This window comes from Ruditapes philippinarum, unplaced genomic scaffold (genome assembly GCF_026571515.1).
Source record: "Ruditapes philippinarum isolate M1 unplaced genomic scaffold, ASM2657151v2 ctg465_1_1_1_1, whole genome shotgun sequence".
Classification (NCBI taxonomy): Eukaryota; Metazoa; Mollusca; class Bivalvia; order Venerida; family Veneridae; genus Ruditapes; species Ruditapes philippinarum.
This window is the reverse complement of record NW_026867068.1, coordinates 226,423-242,640: the sequence shown is the minus strand read 5'-3', so window position 1 is coordinate 242,640 and position 16,218 is coordinate 226,423. Positions and strand designations below refer to the sequence as shown.

Here is a 16,218-nt window from a genome sequence, read left to right as displayed (position 1 = left end):
CTGATCAGACTGTGCGGATGGGAAGGCTGGTCTGGATCCATGCTGGTCGCAAACCCATTATGTTGGTTTTGTCGTGACACGGCTCATATATACAAAACGACGTTTAAGTGTTTGAGATTTATTTTCTATAGAGACATAAGAAGGGCATTAAGGTGGAATCGTCGGTGGGGTACGAAGATAAATGCTATTTTCTTTTTTTATATTCTCTTTTTTTCTTGTTTGATAAAAAATTGGAAATTTCTCGCAATAAATTATTCTGTAGAGAGTAACTTTAATTGTTCTTTACAGTTATATTACAATAAAGATAAAGACGTTATTTAAGTACATGCATATAGGTTAACAAACAGTTTCGTGTTTAGCCAGTAAGCAGAATGATTCTTAACAAAGATCTTTCAGTCTAAACCTTTATTTAAAGATATGAATACTTTCTTACTTACTTTATAAATATTAACGACAATAATATATTTTAGTAACACGTTTTTAACGCCTTATAAACTGAGCACACATATGCTCAAAATTTGAGATTTATTCATTAGTTGTACACAGGAAGCCTTCATGTAAAATATATAAGTATCAACTTGTTATTTCTCTGATTTCAAAGACGCCTCTTACCAGCATAGTAAACTGAAGAATCCAGCATAGGTATTCCTCTTATGTTTCAAGTTCCATAGCTGAAACATGGCGGTGTTCTGTTTGGCATTCTTCTTGTAGTCGGACGTCTCGACTGGCTGAGATGTGAACCAGCGGTAAAGGGCTCGAACCTTAGAGAGGTCATCGTCGTAGTCGCCAGTCAATAACCGGATGAGTTCTGAAAGTGGCTTTTCTAGAGCTTGATCTTTGACCTGTACATATATGAGATAGAGAATAAATTATTTTTCAATTATGCTATAACGGTTATCTTTATATTTGACTTCGAAATATTGGTAAAAATATGATACTCAAAGACCGACACAGAACAGTTCTGTTGTGCGCGTCGTCAGCTGAATTGAATATAAAAAAGACTAGATCCTACGAAAGAGCGTTGGGAACATTAAAACTTTGTGAAGTTGAAATCGGGAATTCATGAAGTTGAAATGGTCCTACAGGTCGTTCGTAATCCTACTGAAATGGTATTGTAATGCGTACATTCTAAAATTAAAGTGATAAAACACTTACGTGACATACAAACGCATAAAAACAAATACAATATGGATATAGATTACTTTATAATAGGGGAAATTTTTCGAAGACCACGTGGAGTTTTAATTCAATCATTTATGTAACAAGTTTAACAGTGAAACAAATCCATAAAAAGTTGATGTGTTTATTGATGATGGTGACAAGAAGGTAGTAACCGCTACAACATGGTGATTTCAAACGTTTTTGTTTACTTCTGTTTTTTATTCTTTAAATTGTTAACAACCTGGCATGATTATAAATTGTTACCATGATATCATGTAATCGATGTTCACATATTTATACACTCAGCGTGAGGTTTAGGTGTTTCAAATTGCTCGAAACTTCAACAAATTAATCTTTAGATTGTCATCGCGCTCGCTTTGATTCATTTGAAGTATGAAGTATAAAAAAACTCGTATTGTTTTTACATTAAATTGCATTTTGTTAATGCTATCGTTGAATAATATTGTCAAATAAACGTACTGTATTACCAAAGCGAAGAATGAAAAATTAAAGATAAAATAAAGTGAGTCACTCAGTTAAGTTATAACTAGGCCACGTGTTACCACATTACTACACATTACGAAGTAATAGATTATTACATACCGCGTCTGTCCTCTCATCCACGTGCACATAATCGTCTGGATCAAAGATCTCGTGTTTTCTCGTCGGTGCAGTGTGAGGTGGCGGGATATCCTCGAGACGTACAATGTCATTTGAGTACAGGAAATGTGTGTGCGAATACTCATAATGTTCACCGTAGGGTGGCAAGTAAGTTAGTAAATCCCAGGAATCTGGCTGGTCCTAAATAAAGTGTCGTAAATATAATAATTAAAATAAAACAAAAATAAACTAAACAAAAATGTTATGGCTTAAAACCGGACATTATAACATCACACCTGAAATGAAAATTCAATATGAATTTATTTATGACTCTGTATGACTACAACGTTTAAATTTTATGTTCATGTTAAACTGATAATAAACTTAAAGCAGCGAATTTCTATAATTTTAAAGAAACCAAGTTGTAATCAAACAAATGTAAAGATTTAGGAATGTTACATGTATAACCCACAACATTTATAATTTACCAGTATATGATAAAATTTCGATTTACATTTTATGTTTCCTCTTTTTTACGCACTAATTTACTTTGAAATAGTTGTTCATAATAATTATGTTGAAAAAAGGATAAAAACAGAGATATCCATATAAATATTATGTTGTTAATTCTAAAGGAAATATAAAAGTACCAAGATCCAAGTGAAAAAGAAAAAACCCAATGAAAAAAGTTGATGTGAATACAAAATTTAAACAGAATGCATTTGGAAGAAAGTAGTAAATACTACAGTTACAAAACTATTAAACTATTGTAACATAAGAAAGTAGTATGTTCAATATCGTTTTTATCACGTATAATGTTCGTAGTATTGCTGCATAATGTACATATATCATATACGTAGTATTGCTGTATAATGTATATACATTGTATATCATGTATGCAGCATTGCAGCATAATGTACGTAGTATTGCAGCATAATCAGATATCATATACGTAGTATTGCAGCATTATGTACATGTGTCATGTACGCAGTATTGCAGCATAATATACGTAGTATTGAAGCATGATGATATATGATGTACGAAGTATTGCAGCATAATTATATACCATGTATGCAGTATTGCAGCATGATGTACATATATCATATACGTAGTGTTGCAGCATTATGTACATATATCATGTACGTAGTATTGCAGCATTATGTACATATATCATATACGTAGTGTTGCAGCATTATGTACATATATCATATACGTAGTGTTGCAGCATTATGTACATATATAATGTACGTAGTATTGCAGCATTATGTACATATATCATATACGTAGTATTGCAGCATTATGTACATATATCATGTACGTAGTATTGCTGCAAAATGTACATCGTGTGATGTACATAGTAATGCGACATAAAAGAATTCGCTAAAAGTATTTAAGGCTAATTTAAATGTTTCAAATATTACACCTCTAGTTATAACAAAAGTGTTGAGATGGTTTGTTAAATACTAAACAGGATAACTATTTATTCAACATCTAAACAATAACCCTGTGTGTGCGAATTAGACGTGTTAGTAATTCCAGAAACGTTATAAAAATATATAAACAAATAAATAAATATACAAATTAAAAATATCGATTAATTATTTTCACGATTAGCTCAAACAAAAATATACAAGAATGATTGCATTCTATTAATATACTTTAGTTATTTTATGACAAAATAGTATACAAAGAAACATTTTTTTTTTCAAATTGCACTGTATCCAATTTAAATAGACAGAGTCAAATATAAATATCGTACTAAAGATACATGTAGATGCTAGATTTTAGAACAAATTGAAGGATGACTACTACTAGGTAAGTGGTTCAGTGAGTACGAATAAAATATTTATTACCGGAATCGTGTCCTGTTCAATGCTGGGAGGGCTTTGCTAAAATATTTAAGGTAGTCTTACTTTAACGCTTTCCCGCCAAAAATTCTAATATTCCGAAACTTTATTTTTTCAAAATCTAAGGGCATTGCATTACTTACAATCTCAATTCCGGTTACAAAGGGTTAAAAAATTATTGAATACCGATGATTGTGAAAAATAACGTTCCGGAAATGACCGATTTATTACGATGTTTGCCGATGTTAGAAATCTTTTAACTGGAAAGCATTACAGTAAGACGACCTTAATAAATGAACACTATACGCCGTCTATGGACAGAATATCAAATGTTGTTTAAATTACATGTTTTCTTGGTGAGATACATTGACAAAACTGTGCTGATTTGTTGGAAAATGGCCAGAATCTGATTTTAAGGTCTACCCATTCATTTTCCCTCATATTTATCTTATTTATAACTAATAATATATATTTGTGTGAATCATTTTTTTTTCATTTCCATAGTTCAAGTCACAAGTTCTTTTTTCAATGGCGTTATCTTATACTTTGAAGAGTTAAACAATGTATAAATAACACATGGGTTTGTGGTTAACAGTAAAAATATCATGAGGAAAATATTGTATTTTTATGATAAAGGATGATATTGTGACCGTTACTTACATACCCATGTGTTATTTTTTGTATTAACCCGAGCAATTATGTAATCTATAATACTATGTTTTAGGACACACATCTCATCACCAAATCTATATACTGTTGAAAAGTGCTGTTACCCTGTAACAGTATAAATTTCTTAGTCGCGTGGAACAATTGCCTTTACAGTAAAAATAACTCCCAGATTAACATTACACAAAAAAGTGAAGAGTAACAATATACAATACATTGATGTAATGATAATGGTGATGGGCAGCTAAAGCGGATATCTTTTGAAGACATTTCACCAGCATACTAACATTCGAACAATAGACAAGATAAATTTTTCCTGCTGGAATGAATCGTGATATTCACAATAAGATTTTATATTGTATGGCTTCGAACTGTGAGCATTGATGGGAATGATGAGACGATTATATATATACAAAACCATTATAAACTTTAAATGAGCCGCGTCACGACAAGACCAACGTAATGTGTTTGCGACCAACATCCGCGCAGTCTGATCAGGATCCATGCAGTTCGCTATCAGTTTCTCTATTGGAATAGGGTTTGTAAGTGAACAGCATGGATCCTGTTCAGACTGCGCGGATCCATGTTGATCGCAAACGCATTACGTTGGTTTTGTCGTGACGCGGCTCAAATATTGTTAAATCTAACGATTAATGTGTCAAGAAATGGCTAGCTTTTCTTTAAATATTAATACACCAACAATGCCAAAAACATAGTTTATATATTACCTATAAGACACAGTGATAGCCAATAAATCAAAGAGATAAACAGGTGTTAAAACATCATACCTCTTTAATCTAAGTATAGACTGCCAAATATAGTGTACCTTTAATCTAGTTTTTATTACTTTTAAGGACAATTACTTGAAATGAATGCGTTTACAAGTTAAATGCCAAACCAGTGTTATACTGTTCTGGATTGACCTCTTTTAGAAAGATTTTTTTAATACAACCACGTTGTTCTCTACATGAATCAGAAATACCTAAAACGCGACAATGATGACATAATAAGCTAAATTTGGTGTGAAGCAAGAAATGATCGAACAAATAATCAAAAACAATGACTAAGCATTTCAAAAGAAATACTCATGAAAAAACAGTCTTATCGTTTAATGATATCTAGTACGGAACAAGTTCAGTGAGAAAGGATCAAGTTCACTGAAAAAAGAGTAATAGCAATATGAAAAAAGGACAGCTTGGTGTTATAAGGGACTCCACTGACGTTTTTTGACATGTCGGGACTGGAAATAATTTTTCGCGATTATTACTTCATTTGATGTGGGTCTATACCAACAACCTGACTGTTTGCAAAATTTCAGATCATTAACTCCTTCTGTTTTTCCAGAATAATTATTTCAATTGTGAAAAATGACCCAAAGTTGAAAAGCGTTGCAACGCTTTTCAGTCAAATCGGACTGAGAATACCACAAACATACGATTTTCAACGCATTTCTGGGTATATGTCTTAGTTTTATTTTAATTATATCTCTGTTTTAAGTTCCCCAGTTGATCTATGTGAGGAATTGAAATTTTATGTTTTAGGCTTATAAACCTCAGTGGAGTTCTTTTGAGGATCCAGGCCAGTTAAAATGAAACAAGGTCAAGGAGTAAATTAAAGTATCAAGTCCAATGATTATGAGCCGATTAATAGCTGCAGATGGTGACGACAGAACAGAACAAGTCTAAAGAGAAACAGCTATTACAGAAATTATAGAATTCGTCAAGAGAGAAAGGTAGAAATCGAGCAAATAAAAAACACAACAGAACCAGGTACATGACAAGCAAACCAGTTCATTTGGAAAGGAACCAGTCCAGTCAGACAGGACTAGTCCAATGACAAACGAACTAGTCTAGTGACAAAGGAACCAGTCCTGTGAGAACGGAACCAGTGCAGTGACACGGAGCATTTCAGTCACAAACGAAACAGCCTGTAACAAAACGAACACGTCCAATGAGAATGGATGAAGTCCAACAAAAAAGCAGTTCATTGGAAAATGAACAAGTTCGGCAAGAAAAGATCCAGGTCAATGAGAAAGAAACTAGTTCAGTACAAAAGAATCAGTCCATTGAGAAAGGGACATCCTAGTGACGAAAGAATCGGTCCAATAAGAAAGAAATTAATTCAAGTAAAAAAGAACTGGGTCTACATTAATCAGATCAGTGAAAATGGAGGTTCAACGAGCAATAAACCGGTCCAGTGAAAAAAGATTCAGTCCAATTTTATGTTCTGTATGATCTATATTTACATTTTATAGATGGCCAGTCTGTATTAGTGACTAAGCTTCTATGCCTAAAATTTACTATGCATAAATACTTTCTCGGCGTGAACCAAATTTGTTCAGCTGTTTTGCCTTTCCTGGCCGATTGCATAAAATGGAAGAACAAATAATGTAAAGAGGCCAGATGAATAAAAAAAACAATTGATAAAGTTGAAAATAATGGACACTAGTTTTCTTAGAAATCTGAAATCTTGGTTCAGGTAAATGTGAATGTGTTTAACTTGGTATGCATCCGATTCTAAAAAAAACGTTTTACCGTCTTAATGACAAAGAGAACAGAACAGTGCATAAGTTACACTACTTTGATTCCCTATGTTGTTTTTGTATAACTCTGTAAAACGTGCACATCAAAAATAGTGATAGTGAAAGTGTTTGTTCTTATTCTTTAATAAATCCATTATATTTTTGAACATTTCATGCCCCAGCATTTGTTTAAGTTTTGGCGTTCTTTGCGGTTCATTGCACGATTATTTTGATACTTCGACCAATAAGAAAGTAATTACTGTTATTATGTTTTTATAATTTCATCAGTTATCTTTCGAGTTTGCCTTACATTCCGTGTTTTGGAATAAACACAAGATGAACAGTTTTAATATTCTAATGATACTTAAAAAAGCCAATATCAAATCCTCCACCAGAAACTCGTGCAATGTCAAATAACAAAATCGTGCAGAGATTCACCGGTCTTCCTTTACTTGACTTAGGCCTTGTTTTGCTTTTGGGTCTCGTTTTGCTGCTTGGCCTTGTGTTGTTTGACTTTGTCCCATTAGAATTTCCAACAACGTCGTAGACGTTAACGTCTGTTTTCGTATTAGCGTCGTCCTTTTTATTGATAAGAAAGTATATGTTTATAGAAATATGATTGAAAGGCAACCATCTGGTATGAAATAGATGAATGTGCTTCTTAAATTTACAAAAAAAGCAGTTTTATCAAACAAAAGGAAATTTACCGTAAATACGAGTATATCACTTTTTTATCCAAATCTAATTGCTTAACTTTGAAATGCGAAAAAGTTTCATTTATTGAATACTAAGTTATTTATTAATTTATTAATTTATTAATTTATTAATTATTAATTTATTAATTAATTTATTTATTTATTTTTCATTCATTCATTCATTCATTCAATCAATCACTCACTGACTGAGACAAATGGAACCTCAAATGTCTACCCCAAAAAACTCATTTGTGTGACAAATGTGCTCCGACCAGAAAGCCACATTTGTCTCATGATTTTTAAGGGACAAGAAAGCACATTTGTCTTCATGCAGATTTTTTCGAGGTTTCGCCCGTTTTACCTATACTGTCAAATGTAATCAACAATAGGTTTGGCAAATGTTTATTTTTTATGAATCTTAAACCTACAGTGAACTATCAATTATAATATCTCCTAATTCAAGAAATTTGATTGGCTAAACCTGAAGGCAAACACTGAAACATACGGAATCCCGTTCACGATGTACAATGGTAAAAACGAGATAGACACAATTGGCATGATGATGAAAACGCGATGGTACGCATGATGAACACACGATGATACAAACTTGAAACAACGCATTGTACGATGGTGAAAATCGTGGTAGTACGATGGCTGAAAATGCGATGGTACGATGATGAAACTGCAATGGCATTATGTTGAAAACGCGAAATTATTTTCAACATCGTGTCATCGCATCATAAATAATTTAAGCATCGTGCCATCATTGTTTTCATCATTCATGCCGTCGCTATTCTATCATCGTACCTTCGCGCTTGAAATCACCATTGTACCATCGTGCATATCGGTTTCAGGGAGACAAAAATGTTACGGATCACCGTAATCGGTAGGAGCAGTAGTCCAGTGGTAGGACGCGCGCTTAAGGATCGAGAGGTCCCGGGTTCGAACCCCACTAGGGGCACTGCTAATTTCCTTGAGCAAGAAATTTACCTGCGATTGGCTTCACTTCACCCAGGGTAAACGGGTACCTGTGAGGGTGGTATAAATCCGTTGCGCCCAAAGTGTCGGCTGCACTAAGCGGAGTTAAAAGACTCCCCAGGGAGATTGATAGATAGATACCAGTAGCCCGATGACAAGGGGTAATAGCTGTAAAGTCGCCGTGAACGTGCGTAAGCATGAAACTTAGACTATAGAATGCAATTATTTTTACTTTATTTACTTTAATCGGGGCGATATTTGAACGATACAATATCGCGACTCGTTCGCATCTCGCCTGAATCTCGCGTCTCCGCTTCGCATATCGTTCGGCGGCGCGCGAAAGAGGCAATATACGACTAAATAGTATTCCCTTTATATTCTATATAAAACAAATCCTTATCTCATTTTTAAGAGTTATGATAAAAACTGATATAAAATGATGAAAGAAAAATTTCTAACGTCATAATTTGTTACTGTAAAATCACTTAAGAATTACAGTGCTGTGACGTGAAAGAAGAACCACCCATTACTAAGACTGAAATTCACATAATCAAAGTACAACCTTTACTCGCATTTTTCAACCCAAATGTCAAAAACACTTTCCATGATGAAATTTAAACAGAAAATAGCTTTTGTGGTCGTCTATAGCCATGCAGTGCGTGAAAAAGTGTCAATAACCTGTCCGCCATTGGGCGACAAGCCCAGATGGCTCCGTTCCTTTATCATAGTCAGGCATTTAAGAATCACATGCACGAAGCGATGCGCGAGAGACAACAAAAGCGGCATTCCGGCAAAACATGAAGCGAGCCGTGAAATTTCGTGGTACGGGATACTTCGACATTTGCGAGATCTCGTGTTACAGTATCGTGCCTCGCTTCTGGTCTCGTCGGAATGTTGCGTCTCGCCCGATTCTGCGAGGTCCGATACCGGATTCTTTTAGGAACTCATGCACGTTGTAAGTGCTTTTCAATGGCGGTTCTGAAAGCATCACTTCTCTGATAATGGCGATATTTTTATATGGTTCTGATGAAAATAAATACGTGTCGGATGGTGATCTCATTTTCTTCCTTAGATCATTTAGGGGTCTCCGTGACCGGGTGATTTCAAAAAACTACTTGCCCCTAACCGCTGTAGGTTTGACACTCACTCGGAGCGTCGAACTATTCATGCGAAGAAGATTGTCCAGGGTCCAGATGCAGAATACCTATCCGCGTGCGCACGTAATAGTTATCGCAGGGGCACGCAATCACTATTCCTTTCGAACGTAATAGCTATCGCGTTCGCAAGTAAAAGTATCGAGTGGCCTCGTAAAAGCTTTCGCGTGCGCACATAATAAATAAGAAAATCCGAAGTCCCTTTTATGCCACCGTAAATACTACCTTCTTGTTGCTTAGAATAATTCCTAAATCATCTATAAAACTTTGAGCATCGGAAAGAAAAGTGTCACAATTAATAACGATAAAAATCTCGCTGCATGCAATGTGTTTGGGTTCTGGATACTGCACTGGTAGAAATTTTCATTGTGACACGCAGAACAGAGATATTCTTTAAGTTAATATGGGACTCCTATGCAGAGGTAGGAAGTTTTTGATTGACCGGGAGTGACATAGAAACGATATTATAAACACAGACAACACAGAACAATGACTGGTCGCCAGGAGACGGACGCGGATAATTATTACCTTTTTAGAATTTTATGAAAGAATGTGAGACAAATGTGCTTCAAGTGTTCTTTCTATTGTGTGTCGAACACATCTGTCTCATTTCCCATTTTTCGCAAATATGAATGTTTACGACCACATCGGTCACATCTCGTGAGACAAATGTGCTCCGAGACAAATGTGCTCCGAGACAAATGTGCACCTACATAGCTCACTCAACAACATGTGATTATCGTGTTTTTGTGAGATATTAAATTGTTTATTATGTCCACAGCTAAACATACATTAATTATAAAACGAGTCGGTCTAATACTTTCATTTACAGAACTGCTTTCAATTTCTAATGTCACATTTAGTTTCATTGAATTCTATATATTATACAGTATACATGAATATAAAGTAGAAATTTAACTTTCAATAAAAAAAAATAATCTTTTAGGTAATATATATTTTCGTCGTTCAAAAGTACAATACACCTTTTATGTTTACTCTTTATAATAAACAATTGACTTCAGTCACGTAAATATGTTATTCTTTATGAAATTTGATATCAAGTTTAAAAAGAAAAGAAAATGATTTACGCCAATGTACGGGTATTATATTGCTATTATTATATGCTATAATTATTGAGTGAGCTCGCCACATAATTTAGAGGACCCATAATGTATGATCTTATTGAAACTATTTAAATTAACACAAACAAGCTTCATTTTTTTTCCAAAGGTAAATACTCGTTACCTTACAATTCACAAAATTCAATTTCTGTTGGAAAATTGCCTTTGTCAGACTTTTACCAAAGTAACAATAACTACAAGTTGCGATATTTGTATTGCTAAAAAAATCTAATAAATCATTCCTGTTATATTAAGTCCAACAGAAAAAGTGACATTATACCTATTCAAGGGTATATAATAGTAAACAGACTCCAAAGGTATATAAAGAAATTTTCCAAGCTTAAACTCAGATCTCATGTATTTGATTGGTCACAAACTGTCACAAAATGTACACTAAACAATGAAGATCTTCACATTTAAGACAGACCTCAATGTCAAGATTACAAGTCTCGCATCTTAACCGATTGAGCTATGCGGTCTGGCAACAACTTCGCCTACCTTATATGACACAGTGCAATATGCGAATGCCACAGTCGTAACACTTAAGCTTACACCTTTAAAGTAAGGGCCAACATAATTTCCTTGTTCATTTCCCTTTGTCTAATTTTTCTTTCCTTTAAAATCTAATCTCATTAAAATCAATAACTATTTTGATCTCCACATTGTTATAATTCGTGATTAAAATTTACTCTCGATGAAAAAACAATTGACGCGAAACGATCCCGTTACTGCATTAAACTACATTGTATTTCAGTTCATTTCTCAAACGTTCAATAACTTTCAATATTAAAGGTTAGCCCGTACCCTGCCGGAACCAAAAGTGGTAAGGTCTGCCACCAGCGTCGAGCCAATTGACGCAGTCAGGCCATGATTGGTTATACTTCCATAGCGAAACAACCCCTTAAAGTCTGAATGGACACAAATTTAATGTAATGGAAATAACAGTCGATCTGGCGAAATAAGGAAACTGAAAACCAATGAAGCATAAATACAATAACAGGATTCCACAATACCGGTGAATATAAGAGGATAGCAGTACTGCCTGTTTTAATTAGTTTATTTCTTCATGAACACTTTCTATATTAATAGTACTTGTCCAACAGTCGGGCCTCGATCTTGATTTATAATAACTCGATTTTAAAAGATTTCTCCATCCTTTTGCATTCATTTCCCCCCCCCCCCCCAAATTTTAGCCATTTCTCTAAATGGCTTTAAAATGTTTTGAAGATCAAACGGCGTGATTTTTTCAATCAATATTTTTCTTTCAATTTAAACATATTTCTCAATGCAAGATAAGTAGCTATTAAACCAGGGACGTTAATCGCCGATATTGTAAAACAACTCATAATAAAAAAACATTAACACGTGAACGAGTGACCAAAAATAAATCAACAAGAAAAACAAAGTTTCAAACAATAAAACTTCCATCTCAAAGCGACCTCATACCCATTGTAATGATTTGTTTATTTGGGACAATGTCAGACATTATTTTAAAAATACTTCACCAGTCAAATTATCTGTTATTGCACATTGTGTAACGATATTAAACTTCAACAAAGTTTGAAATACTACTCGTTAAATTGATAAAAGAAACTGTGCATGCAACCACACGATTAAACAGATCAATTTTTTCTTGTTTAAAGATAATAAAGCGTTCGTATTGACCCTCTATCTTTTTATGGGTGTAAGGAGCCGTGCTAACATATAGAGATATAATCATTTTAAACCAAATACCAGCAATATAGAACAATCAATTTCAATAGCCATATAATACACTGCAGAACTGAATCCGGAAACATGGACTTTTTCCAAATTTCTAGCCATTGTCTTTTTTTTATTCAATTATAGACATTTCTAAATTGTCTACCTGCTGTTAAGACCATATTATACTAATTACTTTTTGCAAATTATACTAATTATTTTTGCGAATTATATTAATTTTTTTTTTTTGAGATATAACGAGCGGAAAAGAAGAAAGTGTTAAACGGAATAATATAAGCTCAAAACAAACAAACAAATCTTGTACGGCATGAATGCTATGTTGAACAGAACAGAATAGAACAGAATATTTATTTTGACTTCAGCATCAATTATGAAAATATAATACATTAAATCGCATGCAAATGAAAATGGCAGAATATGTTAAGGAAAAACAAGTGATCAGTAAACATCAAATTAAATTGGCAAATATATATTACACTGTACACTCAAGACAACATTTGATTTATCTTCACATACTGCGTGGCATCGTTTAAATGTATGAATGTTACATTATGTCGGACTTGCCGGCAAATATCGCAACATATCCGAATATAAGAGTCGCAACAGCTTATTACTGTAAATTCTTCTTTCTTGATGCAATAAGTTGGTTAAAACCTCACGAATATTCCCGTCGGTTAATCTGTCGCATCATCATCATTTTTTTTGTCTACCATCAATCAATCTGAAGTTATTTTCGATATTTCTGAGTTGGGTACAGCTATTGATTTTCTTTCTTAAAGGGACTTCACTGAGTTTTTTTGACATGATGGGACTGAAAATAATATTTCCAGATAAATTTACCATTCGATGTAGGCTTAGACCACTAATCTTTGTGCAAAATTTCAGATCATTCGTGCACTTCGTTTTTCAGAGTAATATTTTAAATTGTAAAAAAATGACCCAAAATGAAAAGCGGTTAAACGCTTTTCACTCAAATCGGGCTAAGAAAAGCATAAAAAATACGATTTTCAATGTATTTCAACATATATTTCTAAACTATCTTTGCATATATTTCTGTTTAAAGTGCCCCAGCTCATTTATGTAAGAAAATTAAATGTTATGTCTTGAGGCTTTTAAACCTCAGTGGAGTCTCTTTAAGCCTATAAATCTTCAATTTTTAGCTTTGTTGTTTGCGATCGATTATGTTATCTAAGCTTAAAATTATGCGTTACAGTTCATTAAACGACAGCAACCATATTGAAAGGCACTGAGAGTTGGTTACGTTATTTTGTGCGTGCGCCCATTCACTCGCCTACAATGGAAAATAGTGCAAGGGCGCCACAAATGATCATGGCCTTAATCTTGCCATAATGGCATTGAAATACCCTATATTTTGTTACTATTTATAGTAACATGGATACTAATATGCCATCTAGCGACTTTTCGCAACGTTTTAAAATCACTTGTTTGCCTTGACGTCAATATCATGATGAAATGATGATCCAGAAATGCATGTAGAGTTTTATTTCATCTTTAAAATGGTCTTAAAAGTTATTTGTAAATATTGTTCACCATCTTAAAATCTTACAGATAACAAAATAAACATACATGCTTGCCTGTAATTATGTTAAAATATTGTTATAACACATAAACCGGCCGTATCAATATTGAGAGAATATTTTGTCATAACTTTGTTGTAATTCACTCTCACCATAGTGGTCATTACATTATTAATCCAAGTATCGTTTGATTTCATATTATTAGCGGCGATTATTAATACCCTTATCTGTGTTAATACGAGATTAAAATACATTTAGATTTCTGTATTAATGTTATAATAAAGTGGGAAAAGAAAACTTCAAATTTATTTGTTCAAACACTTTTATAAACATTTCAACAAATTATTTCATTTCTGACGACATGATGTCAATCGAAATATGTAGAGGATAATACATGAGTGTAGGTTCCATTATGAATGTATTGAACGGATTGTATAAAATTATATAATGCTAGCCTGTCTCCTACCTAATACCATTTTGTTTAACGGGTTTAATAAATCTAATAATAAACTTATTCTATTTAGCATATACCAAAAAGACTATTTTATATAAGAAAATAATATTTTTATCAAAACGCTCTGATTCCCAGGCTTCACTTAACGCTACAGTATTTTGCATAACGTATATAACGTCACGTCGTAGCATGCTTAACAGCATGGCAGTGTAATACCGATTTTACGGAGTCGTAAAAGCGGCACTGGTATGAGATAAATAGACTAGCTTTTTGTTTTAGAAAAAAGATAAAATGTATCTTAAATATTTTGCCGACGAACAGTTTACTGGTGTTCATTACATTACATAAATCTTCTAGAGCAAAGCTCATGTAAATTATGTGTATGTAGACATAGCAACCAATAACGCCGAGTTTCAATATTTATAAAAATTCAATTAATTGTATTTCTCAGTTTTCCGGGTATAACTCCTAATTTGTCATTTAAGTTTAATAGTAAATCATATAATGAATACAGAATCACTTGTTAACAGAACAAAACTAAATACGAATTCAATCATTTTTATCAAATAAAAGAAGAATTTATTTACCAAACCATATATATTATGTTAAATTTCAATTAATATTACAAAATATTTATATATATACAATACTAACAAACACACATTTAAAATTTTAACATCCAGAAGCCTTCATAATTATATTTATGGTTAACACACACTGTAATATAGTGGAGTCACAAAACACGTGTTGGACAGTCATTATGATCATTAATGTCAATATACTATTTCATAATGAATACACATATTATATGAAGATTATGTCACATCAAATAATAAATAGTATCATTATGGTATAAAATAAATCCACGTAATTAACTACACTTACCGAAGGTGGAGGTTTTGAAGATCCACTACCCATTCTTACCACTATTTGTTATCTAAATTAAATCCACAACCCGCTATTGTAATCTCCAGTCTTTTATCTTTTATTCAATGCGCCCCGTGTCAATAAAACATTTTAACTTCCTTTTCCGTAACGTACAAATTCACCATGTACAAACAAATCATATTGAAAAATTCTATCCGAACAAAACAAGCATCCGTTTCGTTCCTTCAAATAAATCTAAAAATAGTATATACCCACAATATCCGACTTTTTGGAAACGATATTTGATTTAAATCAATGATTTGAATTTAATATAAACGTCCAAACATGCACCGTAAACAATCCCTAATAATAAATTTGCTATGTAACGCGCCGGTAAAAAAATCGATCACTGACAAATCTATTTCTTGTATGATTAACAATAACTTTTTTGAAATAATACGCGTTCAGGGTTAAAGTAGAACAATATAGCTTTTGTAAAATTTGTCACGATTGTTTTACATTCCATATCTGTTGTTGATACGAACCGCTAAACAATGTTAAACCTCCTTCTAAACTTAATGTTTAAGTACTCCGTTTAAGTAAACCGTTTGCTAGACTTGCAAGAAAATAATCGGTCGAAAATAAAGAAAATATAAAAAGAAAGGGGCAGTTTGTAAACCTTGCTGCAGTGTATGAAAATGATTTGAGCCGCGCCACGACAAAACCAACATAGTAATTGGCGCGAGCAGCATGGATCCAGACCACCTGCGCATCCGCGCAGTCTGATCAGGATCCATGCTGTTCGCTATCAGTTCCTCTACTTAATAGAGTTGGTAAGGGAACAGCATGGATCCTGATCAGACTACGCGGATGCGCAGGCTGGTCTGGACCCAT

The 16,218-nt window shown here is 33.4% G+C and overlaps 1 protein-coding gene across 3 annotated transcripts in view; it reads right to left on the bottom strand.

Annotated features, from left to right (window-relative positions):
- LOC132734731 (lim and transglutaminase domain protein ltd-1-like) overlaps positions 1–15,852 on the bottom strand; it is a 28,437-nt gene extending 12,585 nt beyond the window's left edge. Inside the window, exons 1-4 of one of the 3 annotated variants that reach the window (XM_060721575.1) lie at positions 15,343–15,852; positions 7,234–7,374; positions 1,765–1,962; positions 613–842 (exon numbers count right to left, since the gene is read on the bottom strand). In XM_060721575.1, the coding sequence (XP_060577558.1) occupies positions 613–842; positions 1,765–1,962; positions 7,234–7,374; positions 15,343–15,375 (602 nt within the window). In that variant the 5' untranslated portion in view covers positions 15,376–15,852. Of the gene's footprint in view, positions 1–612; positions 843–1,764; positions 1,963–3,614; positions 3,651–7,233; positions 7,375–15,342 lie in introns of all 3 variants that reach the window. The other 2 variants (XM_060721576.1, XM_060721577.1) reach the window with 2 other exon arrangements.
- Between the last annotated feature and the right edge of the window lie 366 nt (positions 15,853–16,218).